This window comes from Mycteria americana, chromosome 1 (genome assembly GCF_035582795.1).
Source record: "Mycteria americana isolate JAX WOST 10 ecotype Jacksonville Zoo and Gardens chromosome 1, USCA_MyAme_1.0, whole genome shotgun sequence".
Taxonomy (NCBI): domain Eukaryota; kingdom Metazoa; phylum Chordata; class Aves; order Ciconiiformes; family Ciconiidae; genus Mycteria; species Mycteria americana.
Window position 1 is genome coordinate 9,626,647 of NC_134365.1, and position 20,391 is coordinate 9,647,037.

The 20,391-nt window shown below is 40.1% G+C and overlaps 1 protein-coding gene across 2 annotated transcripts in view; it reads left to right on the forward strand.

Annotated features, from left to right (window-relative positions):
• SEMA3D (semaphorin 3D) overlaps positions 1–20,391 on the forward strand; it is a 151,433-nt gene that overhangs the window by 50,694 nt on the left and 80,348 nt on the right. For both annotated transcript variants that reach the window (XM_075489611.1, XM_075489681.1), the window contains exon 3: positions 12,439–12,599. In XM_075489611.1, coding sequence (XP_075345726.1) covers positions 12,439–12,599 — 161 coding nt within the window. The remainder of the gene's footprint in view (positions 1–12,438; positions 12,600–20,391) is intronic.

Sequence of the window (20,391 nt, forward strand, 5' to 3'; positions counted from 1 at the left end):
ATATATATAATGTCCTGGAGAGCAGCCTCCAGTCAGTGACATCAACAGTTTACATAGCAGTTGAACTAAGAATAACCTTAGAGAACTGACCCGTATCAACCTCTTAACAGTGTAAACAGCCTGTAGCTCACAACAGTTTTCTTTTTTTCATGATCACAAAAGGGCTTCAATTGGATAAAAAAAGAATTGTGTTCACAAAATACCAAACTATTCTGCTGAGTGTTCACTTGATTAAATCTCAGAAGATGAGAGAAAAAACCAAAAGAGTAAGACTTTGGGAAGAATGTTTGGTCCCTTGTAAAAAGGAGGATGAGACAACACCAAAAACTGCTTCCCTAGAAAAAGAATGTGGGGAAGATACATGATCAGTGGCATCAGCTTCGAAGAGGGTACATTCAGAAATATTTGTCTGATTACACTTTTATTACAGAAATTTGTAAAGCAAACCCAATCCTGAGTAGTTTCAAAGATCCCAACCTTGTTCTCTTTCTACGCACTAATTTGAGGGCATGATCCTCTTGACGTCAGTGTGTGTCTAGCGGTGGACATCTGTGGTTGCAGCGCAGGTCCTCGAGTCACATCCTATTTCCCTTTCCTCCCTCCCCATTTCTGCTGTTCCATTTATAGACGAGTTCCTCAAAGAAGGGCCGAGGGGTGCAGGGGACGTCTGTTCTGTAGTCAAAGGCCTTTGGAGAGAAATACACAAAGAGATAGCAGAAAGAGACAGACAAAATTTCCTTTATCACACCAGAGCACTATCAGAGGTCAGAGGCATTGGCTAGCTGTGGTTAACAGGCATTTAGACAAGGGTGAGGGTGACAAAGGTACCTTTTTTCCACTAATTCGAGAAAACAGGTATTCTCCTTTGTGATCCAAATCCTGGCTGTCCCAGAGGAGTATGCTGCATTGTACCACAGAGTTTGACTGCTAAGAGGTTACTGAAGACACCAAAATGTTATATTCAACTTATCTGGCGGCTTTGAGATGACTCTACAACTCCCTCTGAATCAACCATGCACCCTGGATTTCTTTGAAAAGTATTTCTCACTAAATGTGTAACAAAACAACAGTCTATATGACACCCACTGGTGCCCCAAAATGGATAAATACTTGTAAATATTAATAATAAAAAATATCAAAACCCCCATGCTCCAATATTAAATAATAGCTCATGCCTATATACTAATAATTGACAGGAGGTAATTGGACGGTGCACATGGTTGCCTTGTGCAGACACGCATCTCTGATATCCCTTGCCCTGTAATTTTTAGTTAGTACAGACTTATCGCAACATTGCCCAAGTTGACAAGGCAGATATTGGGTCCACCTGCACGTCTGCACGTGGGACTCTGAATCTGATGGAGTTTGCTAGGCACAACTCCAACACAAACAACTAACATAGAAGGGAATTAATGCAGATATTCAACGACCTCTAGTTTTAATGGCTTCATAAGAACTTAACTCCTGTCAATGTCAGAAAGTATAACCGATAATTGTATTTCACTTTGCCATGGGAGAACATTATGCTAGTCCAAGCTATTATAATGTGAATTTGTTTTATTTTCATTGCTGGAAGTGATCCTTTGCTCTTGCCAGTGCAAAACTATTTTGAAAACCTACCTTCACAATAACCAATTGAGTTACCTTGCTACACTTGCTTGCTTTTTAATCAAATAAAATGTATCTGGAAAACTGGAAAAAAGAATATAAGGAGAAAAATCTTTGAAGTTTCCTGCAAACAATCATTCTCTACACTTAAACTAGATCTTCTTAGAGAATGTCCATCCTGTGCAGCTATCCCAGATAATGACTAAGTGACTTAAACAGTGCTTCCCTATAGCAATTGCATCTCTGTACTGCACTTCTGTAGCCATTTAGAGCAGGGCTATTAATTTTGCCTTGTGAGCTCAACCAGGTGTCATGATAGAAGAAACAGCTAAAATATTAATGTTCTGTCATTATAAAAATTCTCGTTCCTCATTCAGAGCATGGGAAAGAAATATTATCTAGCCCATGTCAGAGAGGGAACCCCCCTGTGGGGACAGGAACAAGCAGTTACGTGTGGGGAGGGCAAGCAGGAACCTCCTAAAGCAGGTTTGCTGCCAACAGAGGAAATGTCTGTTCCACTGACAGGTAAATCTGCTCGCAGAGGTCCCTGCCCTTAGCCTCCTTTCCTGTGCAGGCACTCCTCCCACCGCAGCCCCTTCAGCCCTGCCAAATGCTGCCTTTGCTCCCTGGGTAGCAGGTCACGCTGGGGAGCTGGTTATTGTTTCCCAGACCTGGTTTCACCTCCTTTACTGCCTCCTCTTCCATCTGGACCTGTGTTGGTTGAGTCGAGAAACCAGAAAAGCTTCTTGAAGCCAGTTATGAGGAAATTTCCTTGCCGTCGGGGGACTGTGGGAAGGGCGTTGAAAGACCATCAGCACTTAAGAGAACTTACAGGCTCTCTCAAGACGGTGGTTTCATGGCAGCTGAGCCAATGTAACAGTGTGCTGCTTCTGGAAGGAGGACATCCCCCTCCCTGCTCCCCAAACGCACTTAGCCACTTCTTTCCCCCTCATCTGCTCCCAGATGCATGGACCTGCCCTTTCTCTTGTACCAGCTCCAGCTCTTGTCAGCCCCTTTGGCAAGGACATATGCTATTAGTAGTCAGGACTTTATCTCTGTATCTTATTTAGCTTTACAGCCTGACCGTACCGCTTGTGTGGGCTCTGTTCCAATGCTTGGAGCCAGAGAGAAGAATGGTCCCCACGGCTTCTTGCTATACACTCAGGGCTAGATCCTCAGCTGATAAAATTATTGCAGGTCCCAGTGGTTAAACTGAGGGTCTGGCTCTGAGTCTTGATGCGAGTGCAAGTGGGGTGTGTGTCTGTGGAGCATGCAGAGGGTGGGGAAGGGTGGGACGTACAGCCGTTGAATGCTTTCATAAAAATCTGTGTTGCTCACAGACACTGGTTATAACTTGTGCTTAGGATACAATTACACTAGTATGGAAATTTCAAATAGCAATGATAGGCAACAAATCTGGATTTTTCTGTTTGTGAGCTGTTCTTTTAATTCTTGAAAACAGAGGCACTAATGAAGTAACTGAGCAAGCAAATCTGTTTGGCATTAACTGTCCTTTGCACTGTCAACTCACCTTCTTCACGAGTAGCTCATGCTGCTCTGTATCTCTCCTAAGCCTGTTAGTATTGATATTAATGTGTTTTCCAGGCCCACGCCATCTGACACTTTTATTACAACAGAGTTGTTCATGCCAGTGCAGTTCAAGGTCTCTCGTCTTTTAGCATGAAAGCCTTGTCTACTTTGTTATGGACATTACACTCATTAGGAAGCTGGCAAATACATTTGAACCTGGTGAGAAAAATGTTAAAGTGAACGTTTTATTAAGATATCTGACCATTTTAAAAACAATATCTTTCATATATAACAGCTGTGGGCTCGATGGAGCAAGTCCTGGTGTTGGATGCACAGTCTGAGAAAGCAGGTCTGAATACATTGAGTCAGACTCCCAAAGAGGTCTGTCAGCACCTATTGGTACGGTCAGACCAGCTACTGAGCCAGATCCAGGTTTCTGTAGCCAATTATACCTCGGATTTACTTGAGAAAACTCCTTGCAGGTTTAAATCCTGGACACTGACATCCACAACAAAATTCTCATTTGCTCCAAGTGTGAAACAAAAGTCCACTTATCTTACTTCCTAAGGCTGGAATTTCATCAACAGAGCAAAAACTGAGTAAGGATTTAAAAATGTGTCATGTTCTGTACAGCTGCTACCAGATAGTATGGGCGGAAGAAATAGCACAACCTGCTGTTGTTTTACCAGCCCACAGATATATGGGCTATAAGATGTAGCAAAGAGCTCCTCTGTCCTCAGGGTGCTGAGTGCTTCTCCAAAGAATATCACATTCTCTGAAGTTTCTCTGAAGATGCAGTCAGTAGAAAATTGCAGGTACAGGTGCTTGAAAATACTGTAGCCCTTTTTGCATCACTCTGAAGAAAGTAAAGTCTGAAATGAAGGGTTGGTACTATTTTGAAGGCAAGTGCAATATAATGACAGTGATTTGTTTTGAAAGGAGGGATAGCACTGCATATAATTTTACGAACCATACTTTGACAAAGGAAGAGCTATGTGCCTTAAAGTGCTAAATATGATCACCATGTTGCATTTTTAACACTTGGAAGTACTTGCAAAGTGTAATACACATCTCCGTCCAAGCAGGAAAGAATGAGTCCACTGCCGCAGCGTGGGGTGTGTTCATTCATGCAAGTTAATGAAAAGTTCCAGATCCCTGAGATGGTTTTGATGCTAGACGTCTGCTAGGCACGACCTCTTGTCAGTGTATTTTGTTTGTGTTGCCTGTTCCTCAGAGTGTGGACTGATGTCCACACTTCATTCCCCATGGCTATGTCCTTCATAAGATTCATACCTTTCTGGTTGCAGGTCACATGATTATGCACCTAAAGGTAGCTGGAAGGTTTATGAGATGAGATGGTAGAATAGTTGGAGCAGTAAAACCGATTCACAATCAGTGAGTTTAACTCAGCTTTTTGAATAAGCCAGTCAAAGAGGATTTTGCCATTATTTCTACCTGAAGCCTATCATTGCTCTCTTGCTTTCTGTGTATTCGATTGGCTGATAGATTGGGAGGGACAAGAGGCTGGGAAATGGTTAACCAGGGCATGAATGAAATTATTTTGAGTTGCTCCAAGGCATCTAAAAATTGAAATTCTATCTAGGGTGTGGGAGTAGCAGAATTCATTTAAAGTTGCCTTTTCTCAGGGTCAGTAAATTCATAGGCTATTTGCCACTATGGATCTAGTAATGTGGGTTTTTAGAATAGCTTTATTAATAGGTGAGTTTATAAGCCTTCTCCCTCAGAATAGGGCAGTTTTATGTCAGCTGCTTGACACTCAGGTTGCTGGAAGATAATTTTAAAAGACAGGGCTAGAGCGAGGTCTCTAGTTGACAGTTCCTCATCTATACAGTTGAGAAGAAAGCTGGCCTCTGACTTCAATAATAGCCTAAAATTTTACTCTGCTAGATATAAGGAGAAAGTCTTATGTTCTTAGAGAGCAATATCCCCTCACCACTGGGATACTTTGAAGAGAATTTGAAATAAGACTGAAGTGGAAGAAAGCAGATTTCAGTCAAATAACTCAGATTATTTACCCATTACACGTGAGACTGGCAGCCAGATTGAGGATCTTGAGAGGTGAAGGGAAAAAAGGTAAGTTCAGTGCTAACAACTGAAAATGAGGAACTAGAGGTGATGGGTTTGCATGTTCTGCCTTACATTTAGAGAGGAGATTTGGTACTTTTTAAGTCCATTGATATACCAGGTATTCTTAATGGACAAGTATGTGTGATGAGATGCCAAGAATTATCTACGCATTACCAAAGCTCATATGCTTGCCAGTCATTTATATTGAATTACGTTTGTAGTGTGTGTTCTTTAAATATCCACAGTATCACTTTAAAAAAAAAAAGATTTAATTTTGCCTTGGAAACAACAGTGAGTTTGCTTACTTTGGCAGTTTTGCAAGAAAGATAAACTACTTAGGAAAAGGAAACCTGTGCAAATCCATGGTCTTAGGTCTTCTTCAGAGAAAGAAATGTTTCACTCAGATACATTTTCAGTTGTGCTGTCTAAAGTTAATTATTTGGTTTGGCTCTGTGAGGTTTGTGAATTGGGCCTTTGCATTTTTTCACCAATAACATGAAGTCACAAAGCAGTGTTTAATCATCTCTGCAATAATAACACTTTACAAGTTATTTGTGCAGCTGTTTCACTAGTCAAATTTATTTGCAGTTAAAGTGCAACTAAAATACACTTCCATAAACATAAGTGAGAATGGTTTAGTTCATGCTTTAAGTGGGTGTAGTTTTGGTGGTAAGCACCTACCTATTTTGTTTTACAATATTACCATTTTTGCAGATTTACAAAACACAGTCAGGCAAAGACAGCGCTGTAGATTGATTATAACCCCTGGCTCTGAAATAGATTAATTAAATAATCTGCAGTAGTCTCAATTCTGATCTTGCAGAATCAGCTCCTTTCAAGTGAGCTTTACTGATATGAAAGAGAATCAGGTTGCACAGCATGAGGTACTTTTTTTTTTTTTTTTTTTGGTCTTTATGGGTGGAGTAGCCATTGTGTAGGTTGTCTGAAGATAAGATGATCTGTCCCTTCCCAGTGAAAGGTGTAAAAAATGTCTTGACAGCACTGCACAGAGAGTAACTATTGCTTAGTTACCATTGCCTGTAATGATGATTTGAGAAGCATAGTGCATAATGGAGCTACTTTAATTACTTACGATTTTTTGGGGTTGTAAAATACTGACAGATTTGAAATCTATCAGTAAGTATTTGCAAATAGAGATGTGGCAAATGTTTAGTTTGCTGGTTGCCGAGCCAGCCCATAGAAGTGCCTGAAGCTTGAAGTTAAAATGCCCTGAAATGCCTTAAATCCTGCAGCAGACTGTCCCTGAATTTTGGAGCAACTTTGAAAAAGTTCTCTTTCCAGTGTCACCTTCCTAGTCTGTAACAGAAGTGAACAGAAGTGCCTAACCCCAAAATATGTGGTAGAGTACAAGGTGGTTTTGGGTACTACTCAGAAAGAGAACCAAGATTTTGATACAATATTGTGCCAACAAGAAATCATGTTTTCTCTGTTCCCAGTAATCCATATCCTTTTGGAAAGGCCCTGCTGTGCCATGAATATGACATTTTCCTCCAGGCCAAATAAAATTCATTGTATAGCAATGAGAGCCACATGGCATGCACAACAAATCATCATTGTCCATGGTGAGATGCAGCTAAACAAAATATAACTTGCTTCTTGCAAGAAGTAGTAGAGTTTGGTAGTAGACTGGAACTATTCTCTTTGCCTTCATACAAATACATCTGGGGTCAATTGGATCTTTTAAACTCAAAATACTTTAGGAATTAAGTAAATTGCTGTATTCATGCTATATTGACATGTCTTCATCCCAAAAATTTAGTTGAGGATTCACACAATACCCATGTAAATTGTCATGGGTATTTTCCAGCATGTGAAAGGACTTGCTTCTATCTAGAGGGAAATGATGTGACTTTTTTTTTACTGTACATGAAAATTACAGAATTATACATATACAGCCTTTAAATTCAGAGTCCTTCAAAGGTGTCATTAGATGCAGCTGTTTGGAAACAGGTTGAGAGGTTCCCTTTCTGCCAATTTAGGCATAACCCATCATTACAAAAATGTCTGTGACTGGCCACAAAGGCACTTCTCAGTCTCGACCAAGCAGTTCCAGATTGCTGCATGCTTAGACCATGCTGGAGTCAAGGAATGACAGCACAGTCACTGCATATGTGACTCGAGGCTAAGAAGTCTACATACGCTGTATAAATGTAAATGCATGTTACCAGAACAGAATGACATTTTTTCATTTGAAGCCTTTACGCCATGGCTCTGCTGCTGGAGAGTATTTAAATAAGCAATGATCATGCTGTTGTGAGCCAAGTCCACTGAGATACTTTTCTAAATGAATAAAAACCAGTCACTATTCCAGCTTCTGCCACTCAGCAATGAAATATTAACCCAGAAAGGGAGCTTGATGAATATTCATTTAATCACCAGACTGGAAAAAAGTATTTAATTTTCAGTAAAACAGCAAATACATGCTATAAACTGAGTGCTGAATGTGTACGCATGAAAGACCATCCCTCTAACTAACTTTGTTTCTGTGCATTGTGAGAATGTTGTTTCTATATTAGCCTTGCTACAGAGATGCAGTGATTAAAATCAACAGCTTTCTTTAAGCTTGAAGATTATTGGGCAAATGTGCTTTTCATAGTAAATTTTTCCAGTGTAATATCCTTGGTGATATTTAATAATCTCACTGGGAAGGGCAATTTCAACCCATAAGATTGGATTGCTTTGCTTTTATGGAGTGAGAACAATGATTAATTTGGTTGTAATTTAATCAATTCTCTGTTAATGTTCACTTGACAGATTTTATTAGGTCATGTTTCAGTTTTAATCTTATCAGTGGCCATGTTCAGAGTCTTATTTCCAAGCTCTTTTCAATAGTTAGTAAATAATTGGCCAAACCTGATTCTTCACCACTTTGCAGCTTGTGTTGCCATTTGCATCAGTGAGAAACCAGTGTGCAATGCTGTCATTTCCATCTGGAACATTTTACAGATGTTTTCCTTATGATGCAGTGAAACCAATGACTGTACAAGGCACCAGGCAGGGCTCATTCCCACTTGGGCGTTTCAGTCATGAACCAGCTTTTTCCCTCCCTGTTGTAGCTGTCCTAGGTGGTTCTTCACTGAGAAATACTAGAAGTGTGAAGCAATAGATAACAAATGTCCTTTTGGGATGGTCACTACAGAGATCATTCCTTCCAAATAAGAAAGAAATGGGAGGTGGAGAGCAGTCTCAGTCATCTCCTTTCAGGTATGTGGAGAATCAGGTCTATATATTTTGGCAAGTGACACACTTGCAAAGGCCCATGGATTGCATGACTCTAAGCAATGAAAGTGCTTTAGAGCATTTGCACAAACGTATCATTTATCCTTACTCAGATCAAATTCCTATGGCTGGAGATGAGAAGGAATTTTCCCTCATACTCTGCATCTTAGTTATTCATGTCCCACAGGCGAGCACTATGATATGACTGGAAGCTTGTCATCAGAAGAGATTTAAAAGTAACAGAGGGTGATATGGATTGCTGAAATACAGTAGCCTGTGAAATTCATGAATCTCTCCTGTTTATTCCTGTAAATGCTTGTGAATGACTAATTACTAGATATTGTGATCCTGTATTCCTCTTATTCCCTCCATCCTATGTACTAACTGGGACATAGAAATGTTAAATAAGGGTTTAATCGAGACTGCAGAATTTATAAGGCATTTATTATTATATACAATGGATCAGATAATCTAGTAATGCAGCCAGCTGTTATGTAATGGCTGGAGAAGAGAGATAGATTACTCAGAAATTATGTGCTCCAGCAATGCTCAGCTGATAAACAGTATTTTAGAGATCAGCCGAGAAGAATTTGAGTAGCCCAAGGGAGCTAAAACCTCCTGCTGTGCTGTGATCAGCATCAGAGAACCCTTTCCCAATAAACAGCTCCATCATATCCAGTACCAAAAATTTCCAGTCAGAAAAAACAAGGGAGGAGGTTTGTACAGAGTATGACGTCTGAAGACACATCTACATCACACACACAAATTAATAGCGTTTCACTAGAAGTGGCTGTCCTGTACCAGAGAACCCAGTAACAACAAGCGTCAGGAGGAGTACATCTTTATTTTTGATTGGGTGAAAACACACTAGTGGAGTTAGCTAAGCTTCAGAAGTTCTGTGTTTACAGGGTTTTTCTTTTTCCTTTTAAAAATTTGTATTTATCGCACTGGCTTGGCTATTCTTCAGCCAGGCTATTCATCAGCCAGCTCTACTGTAAGAAGTAGTTTGGATGGTACTTACGTTTTTCTAGTACCATGCTAAGCATAAGTTGTTCCTAAGTGATCTCGCTGTCAGTTAATAAGCAGGTCTTTTAAAGTGTTACTAATTTAGAAAAAAAACCAAACCCTGACATCTTTATCTTTGCAAAAGATACATGAGAAAGGACAGTGCTGGTGTAAAGCAATGTAGTGCTTAATGTTGGATTTAATTTTGCAAGGTGAAGTAAGATTTTTTTCAAAGTACTGCCAAATAAATCTCACCTGGGGGAATAGGAGCTGCAATACAAGACAATTTGTTTTCAGACTGTACCTTAACAACATTTAGCAGTGAGCCAGATAAAACCACATGAGCTTAAGTAGAAGTGACTGAGCCAAAAAATAATTGTCATAATTATATACCAAGTAGCCAGATTAATAATGATAAAATATTTTTTCTCCCACACTGCTGTTTATTAGCCAGCAACAGGACTTAATCTTTGCTTTGTCTGTCACATGTTTTGTGAGAGACCTTAGAGAAAAAAGTCTGGTTTTGTTTGTTTTTTTATCTTTATTTTGTTCAGGAGTTACTCCACAAAACACTGGCCCTGATTTTCATCATGATCAGAAAGTGTAAATAACTTGTGCTGTAAGTCTGGTCTCTCTAGCAGGAAGGCTATATTGTCCATCCAGTGCCAGGAAAGTGGAAATACCCTTAATTTTATGTTCAGTTAAATACAGGATTTGCCTTTCTGTCTGAAGATTTCTGAATAGTTTAGCTTGGAGAGTTTGCTTGTGGAAGAACTGATTCACATGCTTGTTTTCATTTTCCCCAAATTAATGACTACCCAACAAGACTGACTCTCATTGTGCTCTTTTCTATATGTTGTTTGTGTCCTCATCCAGAATTACGTCCACGGAGTATTCATTAAGCAAAAGGTTACGCAATTTTTACTTTACAGCCTTTTAGCTTTTTTACAGGAGAAGCATAGATTCTTTCATTAGTTTCATAAACATGCTTTTCTTAATTACCTTTTGAAAGAGATTGGAAGCCACTATTAAATCACAGTGAAACTTAAGTGTCAAATTTGTGCTTTTAATAGAGAAAACTTCCTCTGCAGAGAGGGCAAGGATGCAGGAACAGCCAGCCATTGCCACCTGTGTAAGGAAAGTAAAGACCTCAGGATCTTAGAGGTGTTGCTACTGGATTCTCCGCTTAATATGCCTCTATATTGCCTTCATTTCAGTACTACGCCCTAGGGATATATTTCTGCTTGATGGCTGTTGATTCAGACCTCAATTATCAATTGAAATAATAGTAACTGAAAATGTAATTGTAGCAATTCTCTATACTGTCACCAGGACTTAATATTAGACAATGGACAAATTGAAGCTTATATCAAACTTTCTATACACATTATGGTTGTTACTTCCTTCCAGTTCTTCTCAACCATATATGCCACTTAACATCCAAGCGGAAATCAATTACGAGTGGCGTCCCTCAAGGGTCCATATTGGGACAAATGCTATTTAATATCTTCATCAATGGCCCAATCCATAGTGGGATTGAGTGCACTCTCACCAAATTTGTGGATGACACCAAGCTGAGTGGTGCAGTTGATATGCTTGAGGGAAGGGATGCCATCCTCCTTTAATTGGACTAAATGATCTTTGAAGGTCCCTTGACAGGCTGGAGGCTGATGCAAACCATGTGAAGTTCAACAAGGCCAAGTGCAAGATCCTGCACCTGGGTTGGGGCAATCCTCAGTGTCAACACAGACTGGGTGATGAACAGATTGGGAACCTGCTGAGAAGGACTTGGGGATACTGGTGGATGAAAAATTGGATGAGCCGGCAATGTGTGCTTGCAACTCAGAAAGCCAGTCATATCCTGGGCTGTACCAAAAGAAGGGTGGCCAGCAGGGTGAGGGAGGTGATTCACCCCCTCTACTCTGCTCTTGTGAGACCCCACCTGCAGTACTACATCCAGTTCTGGGGTCCCCAGCACAAGAAAGACATGGACCTGTGGGAGCTGGTCCAGAGGAGGGCCATGAAAATGATCAGAGGGCTGGAACAGCTCTCCTATGAGGAAAGACTGAGAGAGTTGGGGTTGTTCAGCCTGGAGAAGGAAAGGCTCCGGGGAGACCTTATTGCAGCCTTTCAGTACTTAAAGGGGGCTTATAAGAAAGATGGAGAAAGACTTTTAACCAGGGCTTGTAGTGACAGGACAAGGGGCAATGGTTTTAAACTGAAAAAGAGTAGATGATTGAAATTGGACATAAGGAAGAAATTTTTTGTGATGAGGGTGGTGAGGCACTGGCACAGGTTGCCCAGCAAAGTTGTGGATGCCCCATCACTGGCAGTGTTCAAGGTCAGGCTGGATGGGGCTTTGAGCAACCTAATCTAGTGAAAGATATCCTTGCCCATGGCAGGGGGGTTGGACTGGAGGATCTTCAAATGTCCCTTCTAACTCAAACCATTCTGCGAGTGTATGAAACCTGCCCCGTCTAACCACTGTTTCCTGCTCCTAACTGTTCTTTGCTGGCGTTGACTTTCTTTGCTGCTTTATATGTAGAGCACTAAATATGGTGAGATATTGATCCTTGATCATGTGTATCCATGAGTATGATGATATAAACATATGTCAGTTTTCTTATGACAGAGGAAAGGTATAGCACATATTTTGCAAAGATCTGTCTATTTTTGTTTCCAATTTCTGTTGAATTTCTGATTCCTTTATGTCATAGAGATAATTTATTAAGAAAATTTCATACAGAAAAATGCTTTGTGAAAGTAAATATTACCCAATTTGGAAGTAAAATAAACCCAAAGAAAACTAAGGTTAACAGGAACTGTATTATGACCCTGGAAAGACATGCTCTGAGACTGCAGTTATGTCACCGGCATACTCCATGCTGGTTGCATATATTTATAAAAGACACCAATGACTCATATGTAAACATTTTGATTATAAAGATTTTCTTCATTTTCCCACAGACTTGCTGCTTTCAAACAGCTGCATCCCATTCCTGGGCTCAACAGAGGGGCTTGATTTTCGAACCCTGCTGCTAGATGAGGAGAGGGGCCGGCTGCTAATCGGGGCTAAAGACCACATCTTCCTGCTCAACTTGGTTGATTTAAACAAAAATGTAAAAAAGGTCAGTTTATTTTCCAAAGAGTTCATCTCATAAGTTTAATTTTATTCCTTTTTCCTCTTTTTTTTTTTTTTTTTCCTCTTCACTGGGTAACTGGCAGATTCATTGTGCAATGCTGTGTACCAGGATTTGATAATCTCACCTCCCATGGTTATACAGGTTATCTTTAATCAATTTAATTTCTCATGCTGTATGATCTCCTGTGAGACTGATGTCCTGCAAGAGATCAGCTACCTGGAGAAGCCCTGCAGTGCATGAAAGTAGTATCAAAATATCAGCAAAAAGGCAAAAATGCAGCTCGGAGTGTTTGCTTCTTAATTTCTCTGGTCACGGTCACCCTCCTCAAATAAAAACATTTGAAAGAAGATAATTGAAGACAGCTCTTTCCTTGCTTCCTGGCATCACTGGGATTACTTTACTGTGATATTAAAGAGAGCAGAGGCAATTTGGATGGTTTAAATTATAGTAAAAATGTTAGTGGCAATTTTATTAACATTTGTATTAATATCTAGAATTACTAGTGATAGGAGAAGCTTCCACTGGGATCTACTGTACTCCCTTGCCCATGCCCTATGACAATGTGTTAACTCCAGATAATAAGATGGCAATTTAACCTTCAGTATTCAATCAGACATGATGAACTGGAGCTTTTGTAAGCACAGTTGACTGCTACATGTAAAAAACAGATGGTTGCACAGGAACACACATGAAAACTGCTTGCCTGCTTGTTCCAGATATGCTACTTACTGAAGAAAATTTAAATTCTCAGCTGTGTTTGATATTTTCTTTAAGCACCAGAAGGAGGTTTTAAATTACTATGTTCTGCTGTCGGCTCTGAAGAGGTAACTGACCCTGAATTAATGCAACTGCAGCGCAGGGGCTTAACAGGTGTAACGGGAGACTGCTTTGCCCCACGTGTTTGAGCGCAACACTTGCTGTCGTTGCATAGAAGAGATAAAGTACCAGGCTGAATATCTTATTTCTTATTTTGACTTCTGCAATGCTCCATATGCCAGTTTCTTTAAAACTCAGATTTGGAGCAGTTCGGGAAATTTGTTCCCTGGGATGCTTTATCCAACGCTTAACTTGCCTCTGCCATCTCAGTAGTTTACTCAAGAAGCAGCACCTCCTCAGGATATTGCGTTAATAACAGCGTTATTCATATTGCAGATTTTCAGACTACAGATTGATTGCTGGCATGGGCTTTCTGTAGAAAACACATTTTGTTTGTGTGAAAAGCAGATTTCTGTGGGATGCTGCTTACCTCCTGAGAGATGCTGAGTGCTGTCACCTCCCGTTATGTTCAGCAGGGCTTGATTAGTTCAGAGTGTTCTGGAGGCGGCAGCACCCTGCGTGATCCTCCCCTCCGTCCAAGCTGGTAACATTTTGCCTTTAGTCAAACCACCACTGATCATTATGGACCTTGTGCTTTCCAAGAAGAGCAGAACACAGACTGAGCCAGGAGAATTAGTGCACAATCAGACAGTGCCATTTAATAGAGATATTGTAGAGCAAAGACTCACTTTATATTGGAATGAAAATTTGCATTTGGTAAGCTGAATAGAGAATGTATGGCTACATATCTGTGGTAACCTGAAAGAAGGGAATAAAATTCATAACCACTTGCATATCTGGACTAAAGAAGTTATTGTCTGCAGGTTCAAATACTTTTAATTCTTAGTTTTCATTCGGGTCATCTTTAACCTTTCAGACAAAACACTGAGGAAAAGTATATTTAAATAGCTAAAACGGACTGAAAAGCTCTGCAAAGCATCCTGGTGTGCTGATTTTCAAGATCTCTGTGGGCATTCAGCAACTTTATAAACTTGTCCTCTTACGTAAATGCCCAGGTAACATGAGATGATATCACACAAGTCTTTCTCTTTGGTTCCTCTGTGCTGGGCTGGTAGAAACGTGTTTGGGGAGGGAAGAGATGAGATGAAGGAAGTTGCCTGAGAGGTTGTGTATAAATCTCAGTCACTGATGAGGTTCCAATGCTAAAGGATACTCTCCAGTAGCAGCGAAGTGTCAGAAAGTAGTGTTTGCCGGCGCTGTGTTTAGACTGACTGTGGTTTGGGTTGGCGCCGGGCCAGGCGGCTCGCTTCCAGGCTTTCCCGGTGCGAGGAAACCACACATGTTGGGACTACAAGGGTCTGAAGTGTGTCCTTTGTACTCCTCTGCAGTAAGAGTCGTCTGGAAAAAAAATGTATCTATCTGCTTATACGCAGCCACTAAAATGCGAAGTAATTGATTAGAATATTAAGTTTCTGCCTACAAATAATGTATTTATTAAGGACTCGGAGGGAGGAGGCTTAAAAGGCAGCAAGTTGAGTGGGTAAGAGAGGTGTAAGAGCTTTGAAACTAGAATGCAAGAGTGTGCATAGTTTGGGGTTTTCTTTCTCTAAAACAAAACTGAACATGAACTGTAGAATGCTCTATGCTGAGTAGGTTCAGATTACTTTAAGAAAGCTCTCAGTTTCAGATATTTGTTATATTAGGAACTACTGATGCACCAAAAAGCCAAATCGGGATCCCCAACAATTTACTCTCAGAAAATCCTCATCTGTGGATATAATTACTTGGCAAGATTCCATTGTAGAGTCTGATGCTCTATATTCAGATATTTCTGGAATAGTATCCAAAGAAACATCCAAAGCATTGTATCCTTTTCCCTTTTTTAATGTATACATATATATCATGTAATAACTTCCTTTTTACAACCCAATTATTTACCTAAATTAGTTAATTTAACTTGCATATATTAAGTTATGGCTTTATTTCCTGGTATATTTTTCCTGATGAAATAAATCAATAGTTCTTCTGGAGTTCCAATTTCTTCAATCATTGTAGTTTTTATTCAATTTATTGTGTAATTAGTTGAAAACTTCATTAGCTGGCAGCTTGAAAAAATCCATCCAGTTTCCAGTGCTTGCAAACCTTATTATAAAACAACAGTAAGTACCATAGTATGATAGAAAAGTCCTCCACAACGAAAGACAAATGCGGAAATCTAAAATGGTTGCACTCCACAAATATCTAAAGCTTAGCAAAGGATAATCGTCTTTCTGTAGCAGGGATATAATTTCTATGAACTTGTCCTGAATAGAAGCCTCTAGCTCCTATTGTAGGAATAGCATTATCAAGTGCCATAGTCTTTTCTTGAAAGATCCTTAGATGCTTGACAAGTGTTGCAAGCTATTTATAAACTGGAGGATTTGTGGTTCCTTCCTGTGAGTAAAATATAGATGTTCAGCAAAAGAAAGCAGAAAAGAGTAGCAACCTACATTTATCAGGCCATTGCAAATGTGGACAATAAATCTGAAGACAACTACGCCAGTAGAAGTGCTGTGTAAAACAAAAAAACATGTTCCATAACATGAGAGGCTGGAAAGCTGGAGAAGAAATTCTATAGGAATCTTAAACTCTGGGATCCTGCTGGAAAGATTACTTCCGTACATAGAATTTTCTTGTGAGTTTGCCTAAAGCCTTTGTTATTTTATTCCTTAAAGTAAAGAAATACTAAATACAAAATTTTGTCAGCTGGGTAAACACTTACGAAATAGCTGCAAAGAAATGGTGCACCTTTCTGTAAGTCCTGTGCTCGCTAGCAGCGCAAGCGGGGTTATATGTCAGCACTATTATCACTGTGTAATCCGCAGCGCGACCCGCCCATCTCTGCAGGAATAGGAATGCTATCAAGGGCTGACAAGCTTTTGAACAGCTGCCAACCTGCAGGAGCTGTCAGTGCTAGAAGACACAGCCACATGTGGGCCAAATAGATAAACATGTCACATCCCCAATAGCAGCTTTGGAACAAGTTGTTTTCATCTGCCCCAGTGTGTATTGGCAGAGGGTCACAAATTGTCATCGCTCGGAGCATCCTTAGTTTGTAGTTGCTACTATTTTTTTGGCATTGTCAGGTGTAGCTGTTTTGTGACTTATCCTTTAATGCCCTCTTGTATTGATTTTTATCTGTATTTCACAGTAAAAAATACATATGCATATATATATATCAGCTGGGTAAATGCTTATGAAATAGCTCTAAAGAAATTCTGCACCTTTCTATAACTCCAGTGCTTACCAACAGTCCAAGTGGGGTTGCATGTCAGCACTGTTATCACTGGGAGATATTTGCAGTGTGACCCACCCATCTCCGGAGGAACTGGCACATGTATACAAATACATATGCATATTTATGTAAAATAACACCCTCAAGATATAGGAGCCAAATTTTACCTCCATTGCACTGGGAAACCTCCTGTCAGTTTATGTAAGCATCGTCTCAGTTAGGAATGAACCCAGTGGGAATTTAGCCAGCGCTGAAGGGAGGCTTTGGTTCTTGCCATCAAGCCAGAGCCTCAGGAATACGCATAGAGTCCAAGATGTTTATTGCAGCCTTGAAACACAGTAACACCAAGATTGGTCCTTTCTAACCAAATATGTGCTGCTTATTCTGTGTGTCAAAGGAATTTGGCTTTCTACTTGTTAGCAAAAGCTGTACAGTGTCTGAGGGTGAAGTTTTCTTGACCTGTCAGAAGAAAAAGGCTTGCCAGGAGACACCAGTGAAGGCCAAAGAGTCACATGGAAACCACTGGAGATATCTAACGTTCTGGAACGGGGGCATGAGGACTGGGAAAGTCTAGAATAAACCCAGTGGAACTGGAGGAGGATGATCATGAGCCCATCTGAGATCACGTTGGTTTGTTCTCAGCCACTGTGAATAGAAAAAGTTCTAAGGAAAGAATTGAGGTGAGGCTGAGATTTGACAGGGGCAGGGTTTGACCTTCTGCACATGGGGTATTAGTTCCCAGGTGTAAATGCATGCTGATGGCCCTGCTTTTGAAACAAAGGGAACTTTTCTGGGTGTTGCCATTCATAGGATACCCCTTTCACCTGTTTTAGAGTATGTCCCTTCCTCCCAAAATTAATAGAAATAGAAACCATCTTATCTATCATTTACAATAAAACAAGACTGGTTCTGCTGGGTATCCATATAGTTTAGTGTCCTGTCCCCAAAGATGGTCATCAATGGGCACTGAAGAGTGTAAGAAGAAGCTGTAACAGTGCTTAAGGTTAGGGACTTCCAGAGACAGAGGGGATAACTTTGTGCTTGCTAGCCCTTGGAGGACTCTTATCACTGAGCTATGTAACTCTTGTTTTGAATCTCTGAAAACCTTTTGGAGTCCATAAAATCATTTGATAGACTTTAAATTTAGGCATCTGTGTAGACAAGGCGGAAGCTTTTAAGCAGTGTTTACAGACACAAAACAACAGGCAGGGGCAAGACGTGAAGAAAGCAGTGTGTACCCAGAATGACAGCAATCCTAGGTGGAAGAGAGCGTCTCTGTTATTTCCTTTTGCATTGTTGCCATAAATTATGTTTCCATAAACATCCGCTGTCATTTTTATATTTTACCCATATGTTTAGGTATAAAGAACCACCAGTATCCTGCTCTCTGAAAACATTTGCTCGTATTGGGCTTTGACTTTTTCAAAGGTAGGATTTGTCTTCAGTCTGCAGCGATAAACATGTCAGGAGCAATGCCATTTACCCTAAAAATCCTGGTGTATGGTTTTCTTTTAGGAGAAACAGACGGTAGTCAGAAGTCTGCTGTGGTTGCACTGTGGAAAATGAAGTGTAAAAGCACTGAAGCCTTTCAAGATTTAATCCAGTGTAAATGAAATCAGCATCTGGTCCATTTTCTTTAAGCTTTCACATATGCTCATAACGTACACATGAAAATGCATTTTTCAGAAAACCCTTAAGTACTGAAAGCATTGGCTACTTCTTAAGTTGTGTGCGAGAGTGGATCACAGTTTAAGAGAACTGTGGCATGTGGAGATCTTGCTTTGTCTCAGACAGATGCAATATAAAAAGCCCATTTGGCTCTAATAAGAGGTTTCACTCTAACCGCCACCTGCCAAATTTAAGCTACCAAAAGTCTGTGAATATGTCATCCAAATACACAACTGTTATTTCCCTCTGACTTCCAGTGCATTTTACTCAGTTTGACAGCACTGTGAAAATAAAGAACACCATACACTGGCACTGGCACTTCCCGCAGTGTTGTAAATCAGTCTGAATCAATCCTCATATCCTCTCTTCCCCCCCACCCGCCATACCAAATTATATCTTTCAGAGATCCAATTTTCCGCTAGTATGAAATAATTGGAGTTGGAAATTCCTGTCAAATGTCTCCCTGGATGTATATTTCAAGTATGGGAATTAGTGTGTTGGATGTAGGAATACCTGTTGGAAGAAGGAAGGTTGGTTGTGGATATAAAAGTAAAAGAGAGTTAAGAATACATTCCTGGCTTTTAGGGATCTCAAATTATTTCTGAGATAAAACTGTTGAAAAGAAAGCTAGATGAAAAATCTAATTCTAAAGACAGTCTGGTTAGGTTTCAAATACAGGGAGAAATTCAGATAAGGAACTAAGTTGTATTAACTTCCTTTGTTTGCTGATGACTTTAAAATATTGAATTCCAGAGTACAGCAAGTACAGTGGGAGCCGGTTACAAGAACTTCTTAGGGTAACCTTCCTCTTAGGATTTGTATATGAGAACAATCTGTCCAGTTCCCCAAGTTGTGGACTTCCCATACTGGACACATGAATGCAACAGATGTGAGGTATTTAGAGAGCAACTGGTATACATGCGTGCTATCCTAAAATCAGCTCATTTTCCCATTAATTAAAATACTCTTTGTTTTCAGCAAAATAATAGTAAAAAAGCATGACATTCTTTCCAGTGTTTGCTGGGAAATTTGATAAATTTCCAGTGCTTGCAGTAATTTTCATGAAGTGCCCCAGGGTCAGTATACAGAAGTGACAAATGTCCTAGTGCGCAGGAAGCAAGCCATGAACACGCCCCCTTACAGTATTGGGCTGTGCTAGTTACGGTATTGTCTTGTGCGGCAGTGTGACAGTTATTGGATCACTGTTGTATCTTTTCTCAGTGCTCCTTGATCTTACTGTTTTTCTTTGCTTTTCATTTTTCAGCTATGAATTACTAAGTTCTTCAGGAAAAAAAGAAAAAAAGCAAGTCATACTATTGTCATTTTACTGGTGGGAAAATTGAGACCTGACTGTCACATATAGTAGGGCAATAGCAAAACTGGGATTAGACTGTCTCCTGGTTTACTTTGGTGGTTTTGGATTATGTTGCCCGCTTTACTGTACCTGCTTTATGGTCACATTGGGCTAAGTCATGAATCTTTTTTATTTTTTTTTTTTATGCAGAGGAGTAGTTTCTCATGGAGACTTTTTCAGGGGGAGTATATTGCATATGCCAGCATGACAATGGGTTTATAGATCAATCTGGCTTTGTTCTTTAGAAGCTGTAGTTGGGAGCGTCGTATGGGGAATTCACTCATACCAATGAGCTTAAGATTCTGAGTTATGGTCTACATGATTCACAAAGCCTTAATGAGACATTTTGATGCCCAGGAAGCTGTAATTTTATTGCATGCCTTCCCTCAAGCATCAATACAATGAATATCTAGTACGCAGAATAAAACAAGGGAAGAAAGCAGGCTTTCTCTTGCTGCATCAAATAGCTGTTTAAAATCAGTGTGTTTTCCTCTAAGTGCTTCTGCCACCTCTTATTCCTTCAAAATAGGAAGGAAGCAATGCCTTTCTTCACAGGACTCAAGTTCAGTCAGTGAGTGTTAGGAGACATGCTGATCAGCCGATGTCCTTCACTCCAGATACGGACACATCCTGCTGGTGCTACATGTACCACTAATAAAACACTTTGGGGTTTCTCGTACCAGGGACTGTACTGATAGAGAAGT